Source organism: Ambystoma mexicanum, chromosome 2p (assembly GCF_040938575.1).
Source record: "Ambystoma mexicanum isolate Mex_15411 chromosome 2p, UKY_AmexF1_1, whole genome shotgun sequence".
Taxonomy (NCBI): domain Eukaryota; kingdom Metazoa; phylum Chordata; class Amphibia; order Caudata; family Ambystomatidae; genus Ambystoma; species Ambystoma mexicanum.
This window is the reverse complement of record NC_090923.1, coordinates 967885557-967909279: the sequence shown is the minus strand read 5'-3', so window position 1 is coordinate 967909279 and position 23723 is coordinate 967885557. Positions and strand designations below refer to the sequence as shown.

General features: G+C 45.3%; 1 protein-coding gene across 2 annotated transcripts in view; it reads left to right on the top strand.

The window, feature by feature from the left end:
• TOP6BL (TOP6B like initiator of meiotic double strand breaks) overlaps nt 1-23723 on the top strand; it is a 1011792-nt gene that overhangs the window by 818760 nt on the left and 169309 nt on the right. For both annotated transcript variants that reach the window (XM_069643061.1, XM_069643062.1), the window contains one exon: nt 9216-9324. In XM_069643061.1, coding sequence (XP_069499162.1) covers nt 9216-9324 — 109 coding nt within the window. The remainder of the gene's footprint in view (nt 1-9215; nt 9325-23723) is intronic.

Sequence of the window (23723 nt, the reverse complement as noted above, 5' to 3'; positions counted from 1 at the left end):
AGTGGGTAGAGCCCTTTCACTTTGTGGCTCCTCCTCCGTAGCTCCCAGGCTTATTTCTTATGTAATCCAAGGTTTCACTCTTAGGTCTTGCCGGGGGTCCAAGTCTATGTCAGCGTTCTGCCCACTTGCGGTCAGCTCCCTGGCGCGTAGATAGCTGTTAGCTTGCTGTGTGCCCCTCACGATCTCACCCAAGATGGCACTGCACACCCCTGTTGTACTTTTTCGGTGGTCGCTCCAAGGTTTCCAGGTTCTAATTTCTTTGGGAGTTGAATCGTTGTGTAGCCACTACCTTCCGCTGTTCAATTTAATTGCATTTTAAAAGATGTGCAGCCGATGATCAGGATATTTTATCAGGATTTCGACTACATCCGTTCGCTGCTCAACAGCACCCTAGCTTTCTGCACACTTAATGTGATCTGCCAAAACCTGCTAGACCCGCCTCTGACGGCCCAAGTATCTTCTCCAGTGTTGTATATTCTGTTGTCATATTGGAGTTTGAGCCCAGGGCATTGTTAATATGGCCCTCCTTCTTGATTAATGAATCAGGCTATGTTGGGTCTAAAGCTGGAGAGTTGGATTAGGTTGCAGGCGACATAGAACCATAACTGGAACTAGGTTGCAGTCATCATTATCATTCCCCAGTTTCTTGCTGAGTATTGGCCAAAGACCAGAGTACAACCTCCTCCCAAGGAGTTTGAAAAGTCTGCAACACAGAGCTCCGGTAATGGGCGTAGCTAGCCATGTAACTCAGCTCTAGCCAGTAAATGTTTTCCTGCTGTCTGAAAAGGCGCCCTGGGGAGTTCAGGGAAAAGGGGAGGGTCAGGGAGGTTCCAAGAAGCTCTATTCTGGCTATTTGATGAATGAACCACATTTTTGTGGAAACCTTTCTCCCCTGAAAATGGCTCTGAAGCTGGTGTATCCATGACCGACACATTGCTCTCTACTATTAGTGCAGATGCTGGAGGAACGGTGGCAAGGGATAAGGACATAGAAGGGGTGTACTAGTGTGTAGGTGTGGGTATTTATGGTCTGGTGACTTAAATTCTTCTCTTTATTAGCAGCCAAGCTAACTGAAGGTGCAGAGCAACCTCTTCACCCTCCTTCCTCCATACCCTTCTTCCTCTTTCCTTTCGGATCAGTAGGGAGCCACACAGTGCTTTTCCTTTTGACCATTTCCCACCTTGCAATTAGTTCAAAAGACCAGCCGTTAATGCTTATTTGCCCCCTGCTGCCAGAAATAGGTTAAGAGGCGCTGTTTCAATTGTGTCATTATTCAAAAAAGGGTGCCCTACGTAACAAAATGACAATGAAATGGTAAAGGCTAGGATTAAATAAGCAGGGGGTGGCAGCTGTACACAGCTCATATGCTCATATGCCTTTACATTAATCACACACATTGATCACACACCATGGTAGCATGGTGCTGTACAGTATAACCAAGGTAATAAAACCAAACACTTTTGCAAAATACACTTGCAATAAGCAGCAGTGAAGTAATGCACGCTATGAAATCAAAAGTTATGGCTAACTAGCAAAGAACTCACGAGCAGCCTAACGAGTCAGGCATTAATTGCTGTGCCCTCAAGATCTCACATGTGACTCTCAGCATCCCGTGAATTTCAGAGAGAAAAATAGAAACCAGTAATTCATGGGGTTGGGGGTGAGTGCAGCTACTCAGTCTGTCGAGCCGAGACATACTCCCCCCGCTCCGGCGCTCCTGATTGGGGATAAGCAGGACCTCAGCAGGGCTTTCCTTAATCGGACAGAATAGAGGAAAGAACCTCTGGGCGTCCCAACCCCTAAGCATCAAGCTGCACCTCTCCACTCTTCGAGCCGTTATTAACTCTCGAGTTGGCTATGGCAATGCCTTACTACTTGGTGCACCCACGTATGTCCTAAACCGGTTGCAGATGATCCAAAATACAACTGCCTGAGCACATTTTTCCTGTTCTTGCGAAACTACATTGGCTGCCTGGGTTAGCCTTAACAAAATCAAGGCGTTGGCGCTAGTATTTAAGGCTCTTCAGAAGATGGGTCCTAAGTATCTTCAAAGAAAATTTCAACTTCTCCTCCTCCTAGGTCCTCTCATGCTCTGTTTTTATCCAATATTAGAGTGAGAATATCAAGAGCAATAGTGGATCCTTTCAGGCTCTAGACATCAAGCTGTGAAATGAACTGCCCCACGAACTTCAAAACTCTCAAAATCTTCTTGAATCCAGAAAGAGACTTAAAACTCTTCTGTTCATGTAGTCAATCTTGGGGGAATCCTGATGACTTTGAACAGTGCTTAGAAGCCATGGCGGTAGGCACTATATAAATACCAATAATACCTCTAAGCTTAAGTTAGCTTAAATTAAAAAGAATCTGTTAACACTGACAATAAAAACTGGGCTTATCCCCTGGCCAGTTTCAGAGACCTTATGATATCGCCTATAATGAGATAGTTATTTTCCGACCTAAGAAGAAAAGTGATCCCTTTGATCCCAGGGATACATCCCGCTGCATTATGTGCTACAGGGGTTATGACTACGGTCTCATTGGACCATGCACCATCATAGATCCCCACACTCACAGTGGTGACCTTAGTCCCTATGGTCCCATGCAGGGATAGCAATGCCTTCAGCAATGCAGGGTGGGTTACCTTCAGTGCTGTTCCATGTTAAACACCCACAGGCCTAAGTACCAACAGGGCCTATTCTCCTGTTGGGTGTCAGGGTGATGTGGAAGACCCAGAGGACATTCCTTCCTTGGTGAAAGTTTCACAAGAGAATCATGAAGATCAAAGAATGCTCAGGTTTGCAGCTCCCCTCTCTTCTAGTAGAGGAAGGGGTGCAGGCTGATGTTGTTGGTACCAGAAAAAAATAAGACTAGCATACCACTCCAGCCAGAAGTATTAAAAGACGCTAGGAAACTGTGGAAGTTCCTTCATGCAGTAATCCCCGTAAAGTGCGCAGTGGTTGCTAAATTCAGGATTCTCAATGTGGAGGCATTTGTACGGCCTTTCACCCCTTGGTCCAGTTGGCTGTGATTTCATCGGCCGTTTCCCATGCTTCTCCTCATCAGCATCGATGGCCTCTGATCAATCTGTCCTTTCACCATCCGCTAAAGAGAACAAGCCCATGGATCACTGAGCAAGTAAGTGCTTTTCAAATGATGCACTCCACCTGCGTCAACGAATGCATTCACCATTTTCAGAATGTACCACCTAGAGTTGGGACAAGAAATTGGGAAGTTTGCCTCCGACCTGCTGTCAGAAAGGGAGAACAATTTTGGCTGGATTAGCAGAGGCCAATACAGTGGTGCTGAATGGTGGGAAGGCGGAATGGACTGCTTCGGTGCAACTGTGGAGGAAGGCATTGGTGCTCACTGTTCCAGGATCCATGCTCCAACTGAAGTATCTGGGAGTGTGTGCATTCAATCTGGATGCGTAAAGATCGATATCTAAAGGACCCCAAATTCTCTGCAGCTGCGCGAATACCATCGGATGCAGTTTCCAGTCGCTGGAATCTATGAGATATCGTGAATTCCAATCTGCTACTATGTTCTGCTCCCCAGGCAAATACTCGGCTGTCCCTACTATGTGTCCCTTGAGGCAATGATGCCAGAAGTCCTTTGCTAGCTCAGTCAGCATCCTCGAATTCGTACCTCCTAGTTTATGTATCAGACTGCTGAGATGTTGTCCATCTTCAGGAGTATACAACAATTTGCTCTGTCTTTGGTAAAAGTGCACTGCAAATGAGCCTGCTAAGAGTCGCAGACAGTTTATATGTAACTGCAACTCCTCTTTGGACCACTTACCACCTGTTTCTAGTCCTCCACACCTAGCTCACCATCCAGCTTTGCTTGTATCTGACTCTCTTCACTGGCTCCCCATGGCTGCAAGGATCAAGTTCAAGACCCGCTGCATCGTCCACAAGGCTTTCTGGGGCCTGGGACTGCTCCACCTCCAACTTTATGTTTATGTTTTTGTTTATTGAATTTATATAGTGCTTTAAGCCAAAGCGCTTTACAATATAACAACAGGTACAAAAGTGAGAGAAGCATATTTACAAACATGAACAGGTCATTAGAACAATAAGTAGAACTATTTACAAGGGGGGGCGGTAGCTGAGGGGGTAGGTGAAGGGAGTTATGGTGTAGGATTTGAGCTAGGGGGAGAGTTATGGAGGGCGTAGAGGAGGGGGTAGGTGAAGGGAGTTACGGTGTAGGATTTGAGGTAGGGGGAGGGGAAGAGAGGGGCGAGGGAAAGGGAAGGGGGAGTGATCTGGTGTCCTCATTGCCCTTAAGTAGTATTTGTTACCAATTTAACGTCAGAGGGGAAGGAGAGAGGATGGGGGGGGAGGAGGGGGCCAAGGGTAGGAGGGTAGGGAAGGGAAGTCAGGGGGGAGTGAAGATGATGGCTTTCAGGGAGTGGCGGGAGGATGAGTAGGTAGGGGTGGAGCAGATGGAGAGCGGGAGGGAGTTCCAGTCTAGGGGGCCAAGAGTTGGAAGGAGCGGAAGCATGAGGAGGCACATGGGCTGGGGGTACAGTGAGGAGGTAGAGGATTGCTGAGCGGCGAGAGCGGGAGGGGGAGTAAAATGAGAGGAGGGAGGAAAGGTAGGGGGGCGCCAGGTCATGGAGAGATTTGTAGACAAGACAGAGGAATTGAAATTTCAGTTGTGAGAGGAAGGGAAGCCAGTCAAGTTGGAAGAGAGAGGAAGAAATAGAGTCTCGAGGGCCGAGGAGAAATAGAGTACGTATAGTTCAGTGGTAGATGGATTTTAGGGGAGTTAGGTGAGAGACAGGGAGTCCAAAGAGGAGAGAGGAGCAGTAGAAGAGGCGGGAGGAGATTAGGAGTTTGGAAGCATGGAATGTGAAAGAAGAGCGGATCTTGCAGATGTTATAGAGGTGGTGGCGACAGGCTCGAGAGGTTATAGAGATGTGGTTGGAGGAGAGAGAGGAGTCGAGGTGGAGGCTGAGATTGCGGGCATGGGAAGATATGGGGAGGTTGGAAGGTGGAAAGTGGATGAAGGGAGGGGGAGAAGGGGAGAGAGTGTTAGGAGGGAAGAAAAGCACCTCAGTCTTGTCAGTATTGAGGGAAAGAAAGTGGGATGACATCTAATCTTTTATGGCTGTGAGGCAGGAAGAAAGAGTGAGGTGGAGGTCAGATGTGAAGGAAGAGAAGGAAAGAAATAGTTGGGTGTCATCAGCGTAGAAGTGGTGGGAAATGCCGAAAGAAGAAATGACTGGGGAGAGAAGGGAGGTATAGAGAGAGAAAAGAAAGGGTCCTAGCACGGAACCCTGAGGGATGCCATAGTTCAGGGGGAGCTGGAGGAGGAGCGGCCGCCCCAGGAGAAAGTGAAGAATCGATTGGAGAGGTAAGAGGTGAGCCAGGAGAGAACAGAGCGTTTGAAGCCAAAGGAAGACAGAGTGCTAAGAAGTAAGGGGTGATCTACGGTATCAAAAGCTGCAGAAAGATCAAGGAGGATGAGAATTGAAGATTGCTTAGCGTAGCAAGCAGTGAGGAGAGAGTTGAGGACATAGGTGAGGGCAGTCTCAGTGGAGTGTTTAGGGCGGAAACCAGATTGAGAGGTGGGGAGGAGGGAGTGGGATGAGACGAAAGCAAAAAGTTGAGAGTAGGCAAGGCGCTCGAGGAGCTTAGACATAAAGGGGAGAGCAGAAACCTTCTCTTACAAAACATCTTCCTTCTTGACCTTTCTGCTCATCCACCTCCAACTCTGAGGGTCAGGCGCTTTTCCAGAGAGTTGGGGGCAGATCTATCTCCTCGTCTGGGGCCTCCCTGTGGACAGCCGCCCTGCTTCTCTCAAACTCAAGACCTTCCTTTTTCGCTTCCACTTTCTCTCTTTCACTCCCCTGTTGATGCACTTGACTGCTCCACGCACTGGTCCCCCTCTGAACTCGGGCCCAGGCTCCTGCATGTCCAGTTGCCCTTGCACTCCCTCCGGTTCCCCAGTACTTAAGGGTCGGTATCTGCAACCCTACAGTCCCTTTTCTCTTATGAGCCACCTGCTGGCTGCACTTGTGAGTTAACTGCACTTCCCCTCCCCGCTGGCACTTCTCCCCTTCCCTCTCCCCTGCACTTGCGCAATCTGATTGACACAAGGCCTTGTATTATTTTGTCCTCCCTTTTTTCCCTTTGCTTGTCGTATTGCGGCTAGAAATACTTGTGTACAGGTTCCACGCTTCCATATTTTGAAGCCACCATTGCAGTTCCGTGAGTGCTTCTTGGTCTATGGTAACTATTTGATAGTATACCACCCCCCCCCTTGAAGGTGACTGATCTTGAGTCTTTGCAGGGCTCTGTAGTGCAGGGGCATTGGAAATATCTCTTGAATTGATGCAGCTAGAAGACCCACTATCCTGGCTAGACTGCGAAGCGAAATATTCTTTTTCTCTATCACTGACCTCAGCTCCCTTTTGATGGCACTGAGTTTGGGGGTAGGAAGCTCGAGCATGGCTTTCTTTGTATCTATTACAAACCCCAAGAAATCCATGCTCTGACTGGGTTCTCAGTGTTTATCAGGAAGCCGAGGGAAGTCACTAAGGCACAGATCCAGTGAACTTGTTCCTGAAGCGCGGCCCTGTCCTGTGCTAGAATGAGGATATCATACAGGTAGACGATGATCCTGATGACCCGCTCTCTTATGGCTGTAGCTACTGGCCTCATAATCTTGTTGAAGGCCTAGAGAGCCGACGCCAACCCGAATAGGAGGCATTTGAACCGCCAAACGTCCTTGTTCCACCAAAATCGGAGGAACTTCCAGTGCTCTATCGCTATCGGAATGGTTAGGTAGGCATCAACGCTAGCCAGTCTTTTCCTCGAAGGTCCCGGAGGAGATGTATTCCCTCCATTTTGAAGTGTCTGTACTTCAACCATTTGTTCAGACCCTTCAGATTGATCACTGGTCTCACCATTGTCTTCTTGTGAACCAGGATTACGTCCTTATTGAACTTTACGCTTTGTCTAGTGCTGTAAATGTGCTGACAAATTGGGACATTTCTTTGGCGAATGCCTCTCCAAACAACATTCCTTTTGCTCTTTCTCCTGCTTCGTAAGTAGCTAGATCTCTAAGTTTGCTGTCTAAAGCATAACTCCTCTTCCCCTTTCTGATGAGAAGGTGAAGTTGGCATTACCTAGGATGCAAACCGCGCGTTGTGCCCAGCTACTGAGCCCTTGCTTGTCTACAGGTACCCCTGCGTCTTTATCTCTTTCGGCTAGATCCATTTTTTCCCCAAAGGGCCTGCCAGGTCTAGTAACTTGTCCTGGCTGCCTTTGCATGCGCGATCTACTCCCTTGCGCACGTCTCTGGACGTGTTTGTGACGAAAGTCACCATCCTGGGGTCGAGGTCCAGGTTGTCTGTTAATTTACCGGGCAGCTCTGGTCGGGGCACTCTGCTCTCATACGGAAGCGCACTTCTCTGTCCAATGGCTTCCTGATATGCTGGGCTATATATAGAGCTACTCTGGGTGATGGCACCCACTCTGTCAATTTGGGGTGTCGAATGCCCTCCGGGTTGAACATGACGCACGTGTTGTCATCATCAAGTACAGGTCCTCCCACTCCCGAGTCCTTAGGGGGGTATCCACCGTCATCTCCCCTTATGTCAATCACCCCAGGGGTTGGGGGTAGGAGATGTGGCACTGTCGACTTTAGCAAGAATGCTTTTTTAAGTTTGTTGAAAGGGTTGACCACCTCTCAGGGCACTATGTTATCAACTTCCATTTGGCTCAGAGGGGGCAAAGAGGGCGGTATCTTCCTAGCCTTCTTACACCCCTCGTGATCAACCCCAGTGCTGCGGTGTCTAGCTGATGGTTCTTCACCTGGGCTATCTGCCCATCTTTTCCTGTGCGTTCCCTCACCTGCCCCTTGAGTGGCTACTATTACTTCTAGGCACTCTATGAGGGGTTGTACTCATTGGGATACAGCTACTGTTAAGGATTCTCCTAGGACTCTTTTGAAACTGAGTGAGAGATCCTTGTCATCCATTGGGGTGTCATCTACCCATTTCTTTTCACTCCATTCAGGAGGTGTGCTTCTTGATGTCATAGCACGCTTGTTAGTAATTGGTGCCACTCATGCTTGGACTCCAGCAAGCTGCTAAATGACCATCAGCTTTGTGTGCTATTTTCTATTTTTTCTTTTTTCTTTTTTTACCAAACCACTGATCTGTGTGCTATTGATCTCTGCAGCATTCCCAGTGTTCGGGAAGCTAAAGCTTTGTGCACCGAGCGTGGTAGAGCAATCTGTCTCGTTCTGTGAAAGCGCTCCCTCGGAAAGTTAGAGAAAGCCAGAGATGCCGGAAATGATGTGACATGCTACGTCGAATCGCGTTTACGCCATGGGGCTCCTAGCTTGCCCGCGGGCCACTTGTGGCGAACGTGACTAACTATTCATTATTGTCCTAATAAGAGGGGGACCGGTTGCCAAGTGTGGGCGCATTCGCTCACGGCTCTGGTCCCGACTCTCGTATCACTGCCCTACATGCTACTACTGCGTTACAACGAGTGTGCGTTTGTGGTGGCTCTGGAGCCACTGAGTTATTCAGATACCAGGTATTACAAACCTGCCATGTAAAGTATGAAAGCGCTTTGCGTTCATAATGAGGATACAGTTAATTAAATACAGTTAATGAACAAGTAGACACAGGAACAATTTCCCCCCTACTTATCTATGAGAGCAGCAAAAAAGAAAGTGGAAAGAACCCACACAGGAAACAGGCTGTAGAAGGGTCCTGGTCACTGATAGGTGGAGGTGGAGAGCCTCAGGACTACAGCAGACAAGGGGCCTGTAGTTTTCTGGAAGAACTCTTAACGTTTAGTTTTATTTGGTTACATAAAGGAAAGAAAACGAAATGTTGTGTTTAAAGTATAAAATGTTTAAATGCTGTGAGTTGCCGGATTAAAGGAAGTTAAGTATAATGCTCGCCTCCGTTCTTGACATAGAATTACATTCGTTTGGAATACGGGATTTTAGCGGGTCAGAATGGGACTTGTCGAATGACATTCATATGATGATGAACATAGAAGGATCGAACTTGCATCACTTTGGACAAGATAATGGTGCTTATATAGAGCCATTCCTTATTGAGCACCAGTAAGTTGCCTGAGCCCATCCTCTATCAGCACCAATTGCATTCGTAAAATGTACTGCTTGAATTTTCATTATCATTAAGCGTCAGTGCTACTAATTTTTGGTGGTCGAATCTTTTGCAGAGGAATAAACAAAATGTACCAAGTGAAAGCGCATACCCTGCATCGAGTCAGAGCCTATCTCCAGGACATTCACAGTCAAAAATCTGTACAGGTCCCTCCGGAAACCGAGGTAAGACGGTAAATAAAGACTTCCTTTACAACATTCACATTGTGCAGCGAATACATGAACAGGACAGTAATATTAGGTTTTGCTCCTGGGACTAAATCACTTAATACCACTTAGGCCTCCATTACACTAATACCATGCAATGTCAATCTAATGGTGAACAAAAGTACGTTCACGTTCACAACGTGTACGTATCACGGTTATGAAAATAACATAATATAGGACTTCCACTTCCGGGTGTCTTTGAGTTCTCAGCGTGTGCCCTATTTGCCCCATTGGAAGCCAGACCTGACAGGAAAATGCCACTCTGCACTCTCCTTTACTACATCTTTAAATGTTTGTATTAGTTATACACAGCCGAGAGATCGATCGAATACTGGTAGTTGCCCTCTCCTCCCCCCAGCCCACGGGGGCGTATCTAGAGCTTTGGGCGGGCCATGCGCTTACCTTTTCATTTGCCATGCGAAACACGGGGGCACACCATCCGGACATCTTGACGGTCTCGGGAGGATAGCCCAAGGGCAACGTGCTCGCCTTGGCAGTAAGACGACACAGAGCATCACAGGTTCGATCACAGAGCATCACAGGTTCGATCCCTGTGTCTGCGCTTAGAAACCTCTGAGTATGTCCACACTTAGATAGATTTGTGAATATTAGCATGTCCACACCTGGCTAGAATTGTGAATATTAGCATGTCCACACCTAGCTGGAATTATGAATATTAGCATGTCCACACTTGGATGGAGTTGTGAACATTGGACTGCGTCGCGTCTGGATAGAGTTGTGAATGCTAGCATGTCCACACTTGGATAGAATTGTGAATGTCGGCATGTCCACGCTTGGATAGAATGGGAACATTAGCCTGCGTCGCATCTAGATAGGTTTTGATTGAAGGATAGCATGCCCGCGCCTAGATGAAACTCGAATGTTAGCATGTGCCACACTTAGAACTGTGAACACCAGCCTGCGCCACTCCTAGATAACATTATGGGGGTCATTACGACCCTGGCATTAAGGGTTTAACGGCGCCGTGAAAGGTGTCGGCGCCATTAATCCCTTAACGCCTGATTACAAGGTCGCTTTGTGGGACCCGACCTTAACGGCTGTCTTTACCAGCCGTTAAAGTAGGGTGCCGCAAAGGGACCTCGGTGCTAATTACGGTACCGCAATTTGCGGTACATTACTTAGCGCCTTCCCCAGTCCCATTGAGCCCTACGGGGCGAAAATGGGAATGGGGGAGGGCCATGGTGAAATGGGGAAATACCGCCCCACCAACCTTGGAATGGGGCGGTATTTCCCCATTCCACCATGGCGGACTCGTTACAACACCGACACCAACCATGCTAATATCGCCATGGTTTAGCGCTGGGGTTGTAATGAGGGCCTATGAATGTTAGCATGCCCACACCTAGATAGAACTGTGAACATTGGCCTGCGTCGCTTCTAGATAGGACTGTGATCACTTAGAGAAAACTGTGAATATTAGCATGCTAAAGGTCAGGTAACCCACTAACCAATATAACCTCAAACTCTGCATACTTATCTCACTCAAAACTCACACAACCATGTCTCGCACCACAAGCCGCACGCACATCACAACACTGCAACAACACATAAGCCGGAGCAACAGCACACGCAGACTGACACCGATCCAATACCTGCACCAAAGCTCAGTATCTGGTGTATACCGAGCTGAAGCTGCCAACAGAACACCACTCCTCTCACTATCCTACTCCCTCTTCACCTTACTAACCCATCCCACCTTATCATTTACAGATCCGCCAGAGCGCCTGGGGACCAATTCCGTTGGTGAAGGTGCGCGGTACAAATACCTTTAACATTTAACATTTATTATCCCACGGGAATTGGATGTAATCACGATGCTGGCCTGCGGTGGGAAAAGTTGCTGCGTTGGTGTTTCCACCAAGGAATTAAGCCGATAGTTGCACTGTGTCCCGGCTCCTGCTGTGTGCATGTTCGTTTTTCTCCAGGGAAACAGATGCTGCATGTCTTTTCCCGATGGGTAGAATAATTTGTACACATATAAGGCGGAATTTGTCCAAACGACAGTAATCTAATCCCTTCAGTTCCCAGTGTACACGAGTGTTACTTGCTGCACAGCAATAGCTGATTGTGCACTTGAAAAGCATTGTACCAGATGGAAGCAGATAAGCCATAAACTTCTTTCTTTCTCCGACTAGTGCATTCATTTAAAAATAATTTACAGTGGAAGTTCCGGGGTCTGTATGGTTGACGGACAGTCATGTGCAGCATAGTTATAATGTCGGTATCTTGCTCCTCCCCTTCCACTATACTGATTTATTGATGCGCCCACCCATTACCTTTAGCCCAAAACAGTTAAGGTTATCCGTTGGAGGTGTTGTGTTGTGCCCCTCCCATCGTAGTACTGTAACCCACTAAACCGTTCTAAAAGATACACTGCTTATCGCTTTTAGGGCGTGTGCTGAATATGTTGCTTTCAAACTGGCACAAGTTAATGGGGAAGATGATGTTGGTACACCAGTCATTTAAGGACGGCCACCCCATCAAAATATGTACTTTTAAAATTCTGAGCCACATTTTGCTGCAATGAGCTTAAATAGGAGTGATTATGTTCTATTACGAGGGGGCCCACATCGCACACAACCAGTGCTGGCTTTATAAATAGTTATATGGAGCTTGAGTGGTACAATCATCACTACTTAAAAGTATGCTCTGCAGCCCGCTGTGTCTATAATTGAGTGGGGAACGTGTTTTGGTTTGAGAGGCATTCAACCATTTTGCAACAAAAAAAATCTTTTTTCCATTAGTGGGAATAATTCTTGTAGTTACTCTGTTTTGTCATGAGAATTTAGCATGACTTATTCTTTTCATTAATGATCTCGGATCTTGTCATTGCTGACTAGCGTGTGGCACACTCGCTGTGGTGTTTGAGGAGTTAATGAGCGCGCAAAATACAAAATGTATGTGGCAGCTGTTGGAAATTCTAAACATGCAAGGCATTCCTTTAGACCGGGCATTTACCAAAAGGCTAGGTAAGCACACTCTTGATAGGATGGTCCATATTGCCCAGTTATTGTGGTGGGGAATCATAACTGAGCACTGAATATCGAGATGTTTTTTTTTTTTTTATTGATTTGGTTGAAACAAATCAACCTTTCAACAGAGTTACAGAACACAGATAAAATATTATACAAAAGATAAAAATGACATAACAGTTGAATAGTGTACAGCAGAACACCACATCTGGTCATATGATTGAGAGAGAATTGTCTGACTGAATAAACACAAAAAAAAAAAACGCATAAGGAAACATAAACATGATGACGAATTATCTCTGGCAGACCATTCATTGTTTCATCCCATAGTTATTTAAACATAAAATTAAAAGGCCAGCAACTAGATCGCAATGAGTGTGAAAAAATGATAATTCAATTGAATTTGTTAATCAAACATCTGGACTTGTCAGGGACAGACTTTCAATAAATTTGACAACTGCAATTTGAATAGGCAAGTACGCAGAATTCAAAATTGTGTGCCAACATGCCTCATATTCTAAAAAACCCAAGTGCCGGCAATGACGTCCCATAAACTTGAGTCTATGAGAAGTAAGAGCAGGACACTCAATGATCAGATGCTCTAAAGTCTCAAAAACGGCAAAAGTTATCATTAACTGATATTATCTTGCGTCTGTAAAGAATGGGTTTGGTTGGCCAAAGGTTAAAACGTAGACGCATGATTGCATAGCGGATATGGACTGCTGGAGCTTTAACTAGATAGAAAGGGAGTGTTTTCATCTTGTTTGGAGGAAAACGGAGAACATTACCATCACAGTAAGTTAGGCACAATTTGTTTGTCTTAATCCAATCAAATTCATACAGCTGTTGCTTTGCCTTATCAGGATTATTAATTAATGTATCAAGAGAGACTTCTGCCCTACTTAATGCTGAGTATGCAGGAGTGACCGACGAGGCAAAGAATTTTTGAGTAGTATGAAACATATGAGATGCAAGTTCTGATAGTAGTGTACGATCTCTGGATGCTAACAGACATTTTCTGAAAAGTTCACACAGACGCCACAAATATAAGGTTTCGAGTGAAATAAGGCCCAACTCATATCTAATCCACGAAATGGGGATACAAGCTGGTAAACGTAATATCTTTTTCCAGAATTGACTTTCCCATGTGTGGAAGACGAGTTTAGATTGGCATGCAAGAGTTTCAAGACCATACAATATTGAAGGCACCGCTTGCTGGTTCCAATAGGCAACAGCTGGTAGAATAGAAAATTTGCCATATCTGGACATAATCAAACAAGCTTGTGACGAGGCCGTTGTCACCTTTTTCAAAACTCCTTCCAAGTGTGCCTTAAAGGAACCCCGCAGTTCGAATATCATACCTAAATAGGTGTATTGAGGGACAATCAGCAGATTTACCTGATTAATGTTCCACATGAATGATTTGTTTCTTTTGGTAGGTTGATACAACATTATCTGAGATTTGTTGGTATTGATTTTTAAATCATTCTGAGAAATATAAGAGTCAAAAGCTGTCAACAGTTTCTGCAAGCCAATCTGAGTTTTTGACAGTAATACCAAATCGTCAGCATACATTAAACTTTGAACATGTTTATTATTAATTTTTGGAGAGTCTGAACCAAGATTTTGAAATGCAAAGGCTATATCATGAAGAAAATAATTAAAAATAGATGACGCCAGAAGACAGCCCTGTTTGAGCCCACGAGCCGTGGGGATAGAGGAAGACAACGCTCCATCGAGGCTTAGTCGAACGTAAATACACGTATCAGAGTGGAGAGCCAAGAGGATATCAAACAATGTTTGCGGACAATGGTCACGTTTTAATTTTTTAAAAAGAAGAGAGCGAGAAATAGAGTCGAAAGCAGAATGTAAATCAATGAACGCCAGAAATAAGGACTGTTTCGACTCTTGACATTGGGCTTTAATAGAGTTCAGTGCAAAGAGATTAACCTGGGTACCCATACCCGCAATAAAACCAGTCTGGAACGGGTCTCTATATGAATTCTGAAGCGTCCACTTATTAAATTCACTCAATACAAGTTTAGTGAAAATTTTACTTGGTGAATCTAAGAGTGCAATTGGACGATAGTTCTGAGGGGAACACCTATCACCTTTTTTGAATATCGGGATGATAATAGAGGATTTCCAGGATAAAGGTATGGACCATGAATGCATTATATCATGAAAGATGCAGTAAAGAATGCGAGCCCATCTGCCAGGATTTAATTTCAACATAGCATTGGAAATGCCATCTGGGCCAACAGCTCGAGAGGGACTGGCTTTTTTGATGATTGAGGCAATGTCCTCTATTGTAAAAATCAGGTTCCAATAAGGTGCTCTAACAGAGCGAAAGGAGTCTGGGTCAAAAGTGACATCAGCATACAAATTTGTGAAATACACAATCCATTGTGATTCGTTTACAGCATTTAGTTGTGCGTCAGCATCTCTATTATATGCATGATTGTGTAGAAGATGCCACATTTGAGCCGAGTTTTTGTTGGCGAGGGATTTTAGCATTATTTCACTGTCGCGTTGAAACATCAATGATTTATGACCCTTGAGCCAGTTTTTGTATTGTGTTTTCAAATGAGTTAGCGCTTGCGAACGATCGCAGGAAGTGGAGTTTTGTATCTGGCGCTTTAGACGCCTAAACTCCGTCTTACGTTCTTTAACCGATTGATCATGGATGTGGGGGTGTTTAGTTTGAAGTTGCATGCGAGTAGAAATGGTGTGCGCAAACGGTGCAAGTATATCAGTGTATTGAACACCCACTGAATGCAAATTCTTTTGAATTAGTGACTCAAATTCATTTAGTCGATGATCTGTCCATGTCAGTCTAGATCTGGCTGAATTGATGGCAAATCCAGAACTGGCTGAGGAAAATTTAGAAGCAGAAAATTGCCATGAGATAGTCAGGAAGAGTAGCTTATGATCACTACCAGGATAGGCAGTGATTGAGAGATCCTGAAAAAATTTGAACAGAGGAGAATCTACGAAAATGTAATCAATTGTACTTGCACTGTTATTGCGATACCAAGTTGATTGCGGGGGTGAATCACTTTTGAGGGCTCCATTGATCATAATAAAATTGCGTTCGTTCATGAGGTGGATCCACCGGGAGCTGTCTTTTGAATATGGGTTGTTAGTAATACAATTCATGTTGAGATCCCCAAGTATGATGGTGAAATTGGTGATGTTCGCCATATTGATAATATCCAACAATGAAATAAGACCACAGTAAAAATCATCATCAGAGCAAGCAGCAGGGTTTCTGTACACATTCAACAAGGCGAGCGAGGCAGTTTTCAGATCAATTTTGACTAGTTGTAGCTAGGCCCCAAAGGAAGCCCATGCGTGTACATGAAGACCAGCCTTTTGGAGCACAGCAACCAGTAAGCCAGAAGTAGGTCTGCCTTTAGTTCGAATGGCCGGTAGCAAAGAGATTTCATACCCGTCCCACACCGGGGGGACTAAAAGCCAAGTAAGGTGAAAATGTGATAGATTACAGGCATGGATTTAATGGAAACATGTAAGTGATTGTTCCCCCTGGTATTCCAACATGCAAGATTCAGAAGATTGGTATTCTGGCACAATGATGGTTAATTCTAAGAAAAGATCCGAGACTCATGCATTGTATTGATGTCACTTCTATCAAGTTGTTGTCTTTCATAAATGCGTGGATGTGGGATGGGGACCCTAGATTGGGGTGTGGTGACAGTCGGCTCAAGTGCCAATAGAAATCCCATTTCAAACAGAGTCATTCTCGCTCGCCAAATGGTATTGGCAACAATGGTCGATGGAATCCATAGTCCTATAACAGAGTTGGAAGAGGAAGAGATAAATTCAATTTGTGCTATATCAAAGGTAGTGATATCCCTTAATGCTTCAATGTCACTAAAGATATTTAAGACACTCCTTCTATTCAAGTTATAAGCAGGGTATGGGCCATCTCGACATTTTAAAATAAATGTGCAGGGCGAAAGAGAGGCAGAGGCTTGAGCGGATTGGGGAGGAAGACGTCTTATTTCAGACTGGGGGGGCTTAGACTGGCTGAGCTGGTGCGCGTGTTGCGAATGCAAGTCTTTGAGCCCAGACACTTGAGATTCAAGATTGTACTGCTCAAGACTAGAGGAGTTGCTCGTAACAGGGGATTTAGAAACAGAACGGGGGGTGTCTGGCATAACAGACGTGAGTTGAGGCATGGGAATTGCGGAGAACCTTTCCTCCAGAAATTTGTCAACAGCTTGTTTCAACTCATTTAATGGGTCCAGATTTAAGGCAGATGACACAGCGGCGGGCCGACTAACACTTGGGGCAAAAGAGACAGTTTTTTTGGGTGGCATGTCGATTAGTACTCGATCAGCATCATGGTCTGACGTCTCAAGTGATGCAACCAAATCGTCCAAAGGGGGGTGGGGAGCTATCCGTGCCGAAGTAACAACAGGCACAGCAAATGCCGTCTCCTTTGGGCTTACAGCCATTGAAATACTCGCTTGCACCAGTGCAGGGGCAGAGGTGGCTAGGGGTTTTGTGGGGGGAAGACTCTGGCGGGGAGCTTTCGACCCCGCTTCCAAAGACCCACCAATGGCCTTAAAAAAGGCATTCAGAGTGTTTTTGTTGCCTCGACGAGGCATCTGTTTCTTTGTTTTTTTCAATACGGCATGGGTATTTTTTAAGATCGTTGTGGACCTGAACTTTCCGCTAGGGGCTGCCGGCGTTACTGCCATAATGGGATTTGCAGGCGAGGAACCCTCAGAGGTGGGCAATATGTCAGTGGGAGCAAAGGCAACTGACTGTAGAGGCACCTCAGGGACAGGCACCGAGGCAATGTTATTTGTGACCGGCTGAGTGTGGAGTACAGGAACAGGTGTCACAGAGCTAGAAGAAGTGTCAAGTGCACAAATTACATTGTGAAAATGTGGCAAGGAAGATGGAACATTCGCACTTTTCACATGTGAGGCGCAATTCGCGGGGGGCGCAGCTGTGCCTGTCTGTCTGTCTAGAGTAGTAAAGCTACCACAGGTAATAATGGAGGCCTCACAACTCTCTATTGGCCGTGTAGATGGTAAAGGTGGAGCAGGAATCAACTGATCATTGTGACGACTCCAGTGTAGGAGTTCCTCCAGCTGTAAGCCTTGGGTTGTAATTTTTGTGTTCATAATGTCAAACAATTTATGCATTCCAAGAATAGAGGTATTGATGGCTTGCAAAGCTGCTTCAACACCAATGCTGGAGCCTGTAGCAAACGTATTGCGGGCAGGAACTGCAGCACGAGGCGTAGGAAGAGCGAAGGAAGCAATTGCAGAGTCTATCGGAGTAGGGTTGGTATGTGGTGGAGAGGGGCTGAATTGGGCCATATCACCCTGGGAGTGTACTGACTGCAACGTTTCATGGTGACTAGCATATAATGAAATGCTGGTACTATCTAGTATTATAGGAGAACCTGGAATGATAGGCGAGAGGGTTTGGTTGGAGTTAGTGCTAAATTTCCTCTTCACGTTCCGTACATTCAATGAAGCAAGCATCGTTTTGTCGGAAATGCCCCGAGTGCGAACAGGACTCGTCAGAGCAATAGGTGGGCTAGGGGGCGACACACAAGGGACAGTTTGCTGACCCATAGTCAGAGTGTGGGACCCAGCAGACTCTTGTGGCAGAGAGAGAATGGTCTTGGGGGGCCCAACCGACGGGCCCATGTTAGAAGTAGCAAGAGTGGCACCGACAGGGGTTCTCGGGGACAGAATGAATGCTGGAAATTTCGTCTGAATAAGCCCAGTGCTAGGACAACTAGGCTTCGAATGTAAAGCAAAATCTGGCATATTTGATTTCAGAGAGTACGGCACAAAAGACATTCGTTATGGGATTAGACTTGTACTGACCTGGGGGAGCTAGATAAGGACTGGGTAGGGTAACACCAGCGCTAGAGAGACAAGCCGCAACCGCAGTAACGCGGTGAAGCGGTAAAGCGGAACTTAGCCGTGAACTTGCTCGTGCGCGCGCGCTGTGCGCGTAGGGCTGTCTTTAGTAGGAAGTGAGGGAGTGAGAAAACCTGCCTTTTCCTGGGCAGGGCTAGCAGGAAGTGTCAATCAGGAGGCTGGTGTAACCAGTAAAGCAATCCGCTTCAATTTGAGAAGGAACACTGTGAAGCAAACAAACAAACAAACATATGTCAAAAAGTTGCAAAAATGCTGAGGAGCTGAAAACTCCCTCTAGTGGGCTTAAAGGTCCAAATCCTCTAGCCAAAGCAGTCAACTGGCTAGGCGAGAGGTAGTCCAATCCAAAGGCAAAATTGCAGAGAAGCAGCAGCTACAAAGTCCTCACGAGCGGTAAAGCGGAACTTAGCCGTGAACTTGCTCGTGCGTGCGCGCTGTGCGCGTAGGGCTGTCTTTAGTAGGAAATGAGGGAGTGAGAAAACCCGCCTATTCCTGGGCAGGGCTAGCAGGAAGTGCCAATCAGGAGGCTGGTGTAACCAGTAAAGCAATCCGCTTCAATTTGAGAAGGAACACTGTGAAGCAAACAAACAAACAAACATATGTCAAAAAGTTGCAAAAATGCTGAGGAGCTGAAAACTCCCTCTAGTGGGCTTAAAGGTCCAAATCCTCTAGCCAAAGCAGTCACCTGGCTAGGCGAGAGGTAGTCCAATCCAAAGGCAAAATTGCAGAGAAGCAGCAGCTACAAAGCCCTCACGAGCGGTAAAGCGGAACTTAGCCGTGAACTTGCTCGTGCGCGCGCGCTGTGCGCGTAGGGCTGTCTTTAGTAGGAAATGAGGGAGTGAGAAAACCCGCCTTTTCCTGGGCAGGGCTAGCAGGAAGTGTCAATCAGGAGGCTGGTGTAACCAGTAAAGCAATCCGCTTCAATTTGAGAAGGAACACTGGCTAGGCGAGAGGTAGTCCAATCCAAAGGCAAAATTGCAGAGAAGCAGCAGCTACAAAGTCCTCACGAGCGGTAAAGCGGAACTTAGCCATGAACTTGCTCGAGATGTTTTACTATTCAACGCTTGAGTAAGATGAAGGACCTAATGGGATGGAGTTTAGATATGAAACAACTGTGTGGGGGATAACAAGACATATGCATTCTGAATTGGTAAAATTGGATATGTGCGAAATTACCTGAATTCTATTAATCTAAGGCACGAATTCCAAGTATTACGACTGTATGTGCGAACTGTTGGATGGTGGGCATATGTTTTAAATGCTTTTTATAATGCTCTGCTTTTTCCTGCTACTTATCCTGTTGCTCTGCCTCCTGGCGATTTATCCACTTGTGGTTGTAGCAGGTTTTTCCTGTTCACCCATACCCAGGTTGGGTTTGGGTTGCTTTTGTTATTAAATTTTTCTTTCTGTTCTTTGTGTTTGTTTAACTGGCTTTGTCAACATGCCTTCTTTGAAGCAAACTAGAATGGACTATTTGAATTTTCTCCCATGGAATGTAAATGGGTTGAACAGCCCTGTTGAACGCAAAGGTATTGTCCTGTTTGAAATCAATGTCTTGTGACATAGCCATGACTCAGGAAACCCATGTTGATGTTGTAGAAGCGGGTTTGGGTGGGACAAACATACTTCTCAACATTCACTGAAAGTAAGAGAGGGGGTTATATATTGTTTAGGAAGAACTTGCCTCTTCAGATCCTCACTGAGAAATCAGACGTAGAAGGTAGGATTATATCTGTGAAGGTTAAAATCTAGGGCAGCGTGACTCTGCTATGTTGTGTATATGCCCCAAATACTGATGACGCACTGTTTTTTCATGTGGTGGCTGAACACATTCAAGACAGTCAAGTGAACTCTATTATTTTGGGTGGAGACTTTAATTTTGTATTGGATCCAATGCTTGGCCGCTCCAATGGTGCCAGGTGTAGAATACCAAGGCGGAGTTGGCAGGCAATTTGCAATCTGATTGATGAGTTCCACCTATCAGACTTATAGCGCCTGGAACATCCGACAGAAAGGGATTATGATTTCACTCCGCAAGCCATGATATTTATTCTAGAATAGACTTCTTTCTGACTTCCAGGTGTGTGACCCGAAGTTGCTATGATTCAGAAATTGGACTCATTGGAATGAATGACCACACACCAGTGTCCATGCGCCTCTCGCTGCATTATACTCTGACTAAGACCCTTTTGTAGCGAATGAATACCTATATGATAAATAATGAACAGATCAAGGAAGAAGTTGAAAAAGAATTTGATAATTTCATTGAAATAAACAAAACAGAGAGAGTCTCTATTTTCTCTGCACTGAAATGCTATAGGCGAGGATACCTGATGTCAAAGACTGATTAACTCATGAAGGAGAAAGAGAAAGAGATGAAGAGGCTCACAAAGGAGGCTAAACTTCTTGAACAACGCTACGTTGATAGTAGAGACCAGACAGTACATACGGAACTGAAGATGAAGAAATATGGAATGAACAAGATCATTTCTGACAAAGCAGAGTATGCAGTGTTCAGATGCAAGATCAATTACTTTGAAAAAGGAGAAAAGGCTGGGAGATAACTTGCACACAGATTGAAGGTGGCAGAAAGTGAGAGGATAATTGACGCCGTGAGAGATAGTTCCGACAACCTGTTGTTAACCCATAAGGATATTAACATTAGATTCAAGGAATATTATGAGTCCCGGGAGGATAGCTCAGCGGCAGCGTGCTGGCCTTAGAAGCAAGACAACACGGGGCAACATAGGTTTGAATCCCGGGTCAACGCTTAGAAACCTCTGGGTAGTAAGCGCGTTATAAATAAATAACATATCATATCATGAATAATTATATGAATCTGAGTCAAGATTCAAGTTCCCAGGTTGTCAGAAGATCTTGCAGCCCAGTTAGAAGCCACACTCTCTGTGGAGGACATCCGGCTTGCGATGCAGGGATTAAATGGTAACAAAACACCTGGAGTAGATGTTCTCCCGGCAGAGTTCTACCGGATGTTGCCCGAAAGTACTCTCGAACTGCTGCGTGATGTGTACTCTGCATCTCTTGAGAAAGGAATGTTACTGACCTCCATAAGACATGCGTTAGTGACCGTTCTACTGAAGAAGATAAATCTCCCCGGAGGTGTGAAAACTACAGGTCAATAAGTCTAATCAATACCGACTGCAAATTGTTAGCACAAACATTAGCCAGAAGATTGGAGAACGTTGTGCAAACACTGGTGCACGAAAATCAAGTTGGTTTTGTAACTGGAAGATTTTTGGCACACAATATGTGGAAATTACTTTTAACCATCGAAGAAGGTAGCAAGATCGAGGCTCTGGTGGCAGCAATTTCACTCGACGCTGAGAAGGCCTTTGACAGGATTGAATAGATGTACCTGTTTGAGAGTCTGAAGTCGATGGGATTTGGACCACCCTTTCTGGTTTGGGTGGGTTTACTGTATGCGAGCCCAACTGCAAGTGTGCTCACAAATGGATTAGTCTCTGAGTCATTCGAACTGAAAAGAGGGACAAGGCAAGGTTGTCTACTTTCTCCATTATTATTCATCCTGGATATGGAGCCGCTGGCAATAATGCTTAGGGCCAACGGAAATATAAGTGGAGTTGGAAACATTGGATGTTCAGGTAAGCTGTGGCTTTATGTGGATGATCTATTGGTGGTTATGCTTGACCCTGAACTGAGCATGTCATATTTGATGGATAATATCCAGACATTTCCTGATGTTTCCGGATACAAGGTTAATTGCAACAAAGCGGAGGTTCTCCCTATTTCCAAGCAATGTATGCGTCATATGTTTGATGACATGGATTTTACTTGGTGTGCCGAACGCATTAAGTATTTAGGAGTTTGGATTAGCCCTGAGGTGAAGTTTTTGCCTAGGATCAACTTTGATTGCTTAACACAGAAACTCAGAGCAGATATTGATTGATGGTCACTTCTAAAGCTTTCACTATGGGGCAAGGTAAATTGCATTAAGATGAACATGGCATTGAGAGTCAATTATGTCCTATCCATGCTTCCATTGAATATATCGAAAAGGATATTTAAGAACTTGATGCATTAATGCAAAACATTTTGTGGGATGGAAAACAACCAAGACTTGCCTTGAGAAAGATGCAGCTACCAGTCAATCAGGGTTGCATGAATTTGGCTGACTTTTTTGAATACCATCTATCATTCACAATGATGCATTTGTGTCGCATGGTGGAGACTGATCCAGATAAGTGAGCTGAACTTGAATCAAACTGTGTATTTCAGCTGGAACCCCGTGCCTTGTTATCTACAAGCTCAAAGGGATCCAGGGAGATGAGTCAACCTTTTTGAGCAAAGGTTGGCAATCCTTATCACAATGCCTGGATTGTGACCCTTTTATTTTCCCCAAAGCATCGATTTGGCTGAACCCATCAATAAACAGACAGGGAAAAGTGCTATTCTGGCCGTCCTGGCATCTGAGTGGAATTCACTACATCAAAGACCTCCTTGAAAATGGAGTATGGATCCCATTTATTCGTCTAAAAAGGGAGTTTGGCTTGATAGATTGCAACTACGCTGAATACAGACAACTGAGAGGTCTGATATCTGCTAAACATGATCTCACATCTGAGAATGGCAGCCAAAGCACTACCTGGTTAACGTTGGAACTCTGCGCCAGAGCATCTCATCCTGCTGCCACTGTGTATAATATCCTTGCATCAAAATGAAGGGGCGTCTCTGAACCTGCAGTCGTCTGGTCTGATGAACTAGACGAGGAAGTTAGCCCTGAGTGTTGTGCGAGATTTTGCAATAATGTCCCCTTCTCGAGTATGGATTGGGGGTTGAGCCACTCAAACTAACCTCCTCTTTAGAACATATTGGTCACCGTAACGAGTGTTTAAAAGAGGTCTCTCAGATAATGACAAATGCTGGAAGTGTAACCAATCAATAGGCACTTTGAGTCACTTACATTGCTTTTGCGCAAAAAACGGAGATTTCTGGGAGGGGGGGGTATGTGATGCCAAAAAAGGCTGCACTTTTGATTCTTGAAGATGTCACCCACTTAAAAGTCCTATTTTTTCCAAAGAAAATGTGGGTATTGAGAGGCTGCATTTATCATTCATCACTTGTTGCATAGTGATGATTGTTTTTGATGCGTTTAACTAACTAACAATACAACTACTATGAAGTGCCCAGGCCCTGAAGACGGACTCTGTCTGAAATGCATCGGCTATCACGATAGTGGCACTGAGCTATTAGATGCAGTTTTTGCCTCCTAATAATTAAATTGGAAGCAGAATATAAACCTAAAGAATCCTGGTGTCTTTTCATTATTAATCCTGATACAAAGATGAATATATATACAACTGCAAATTTGATTGATTGCAACTCATAGACGAGCCGAACAAGAGCATGCCTAGAACTAGACTGGGGTCTAGTTCGTTCTTCCTTTAGTATTCAT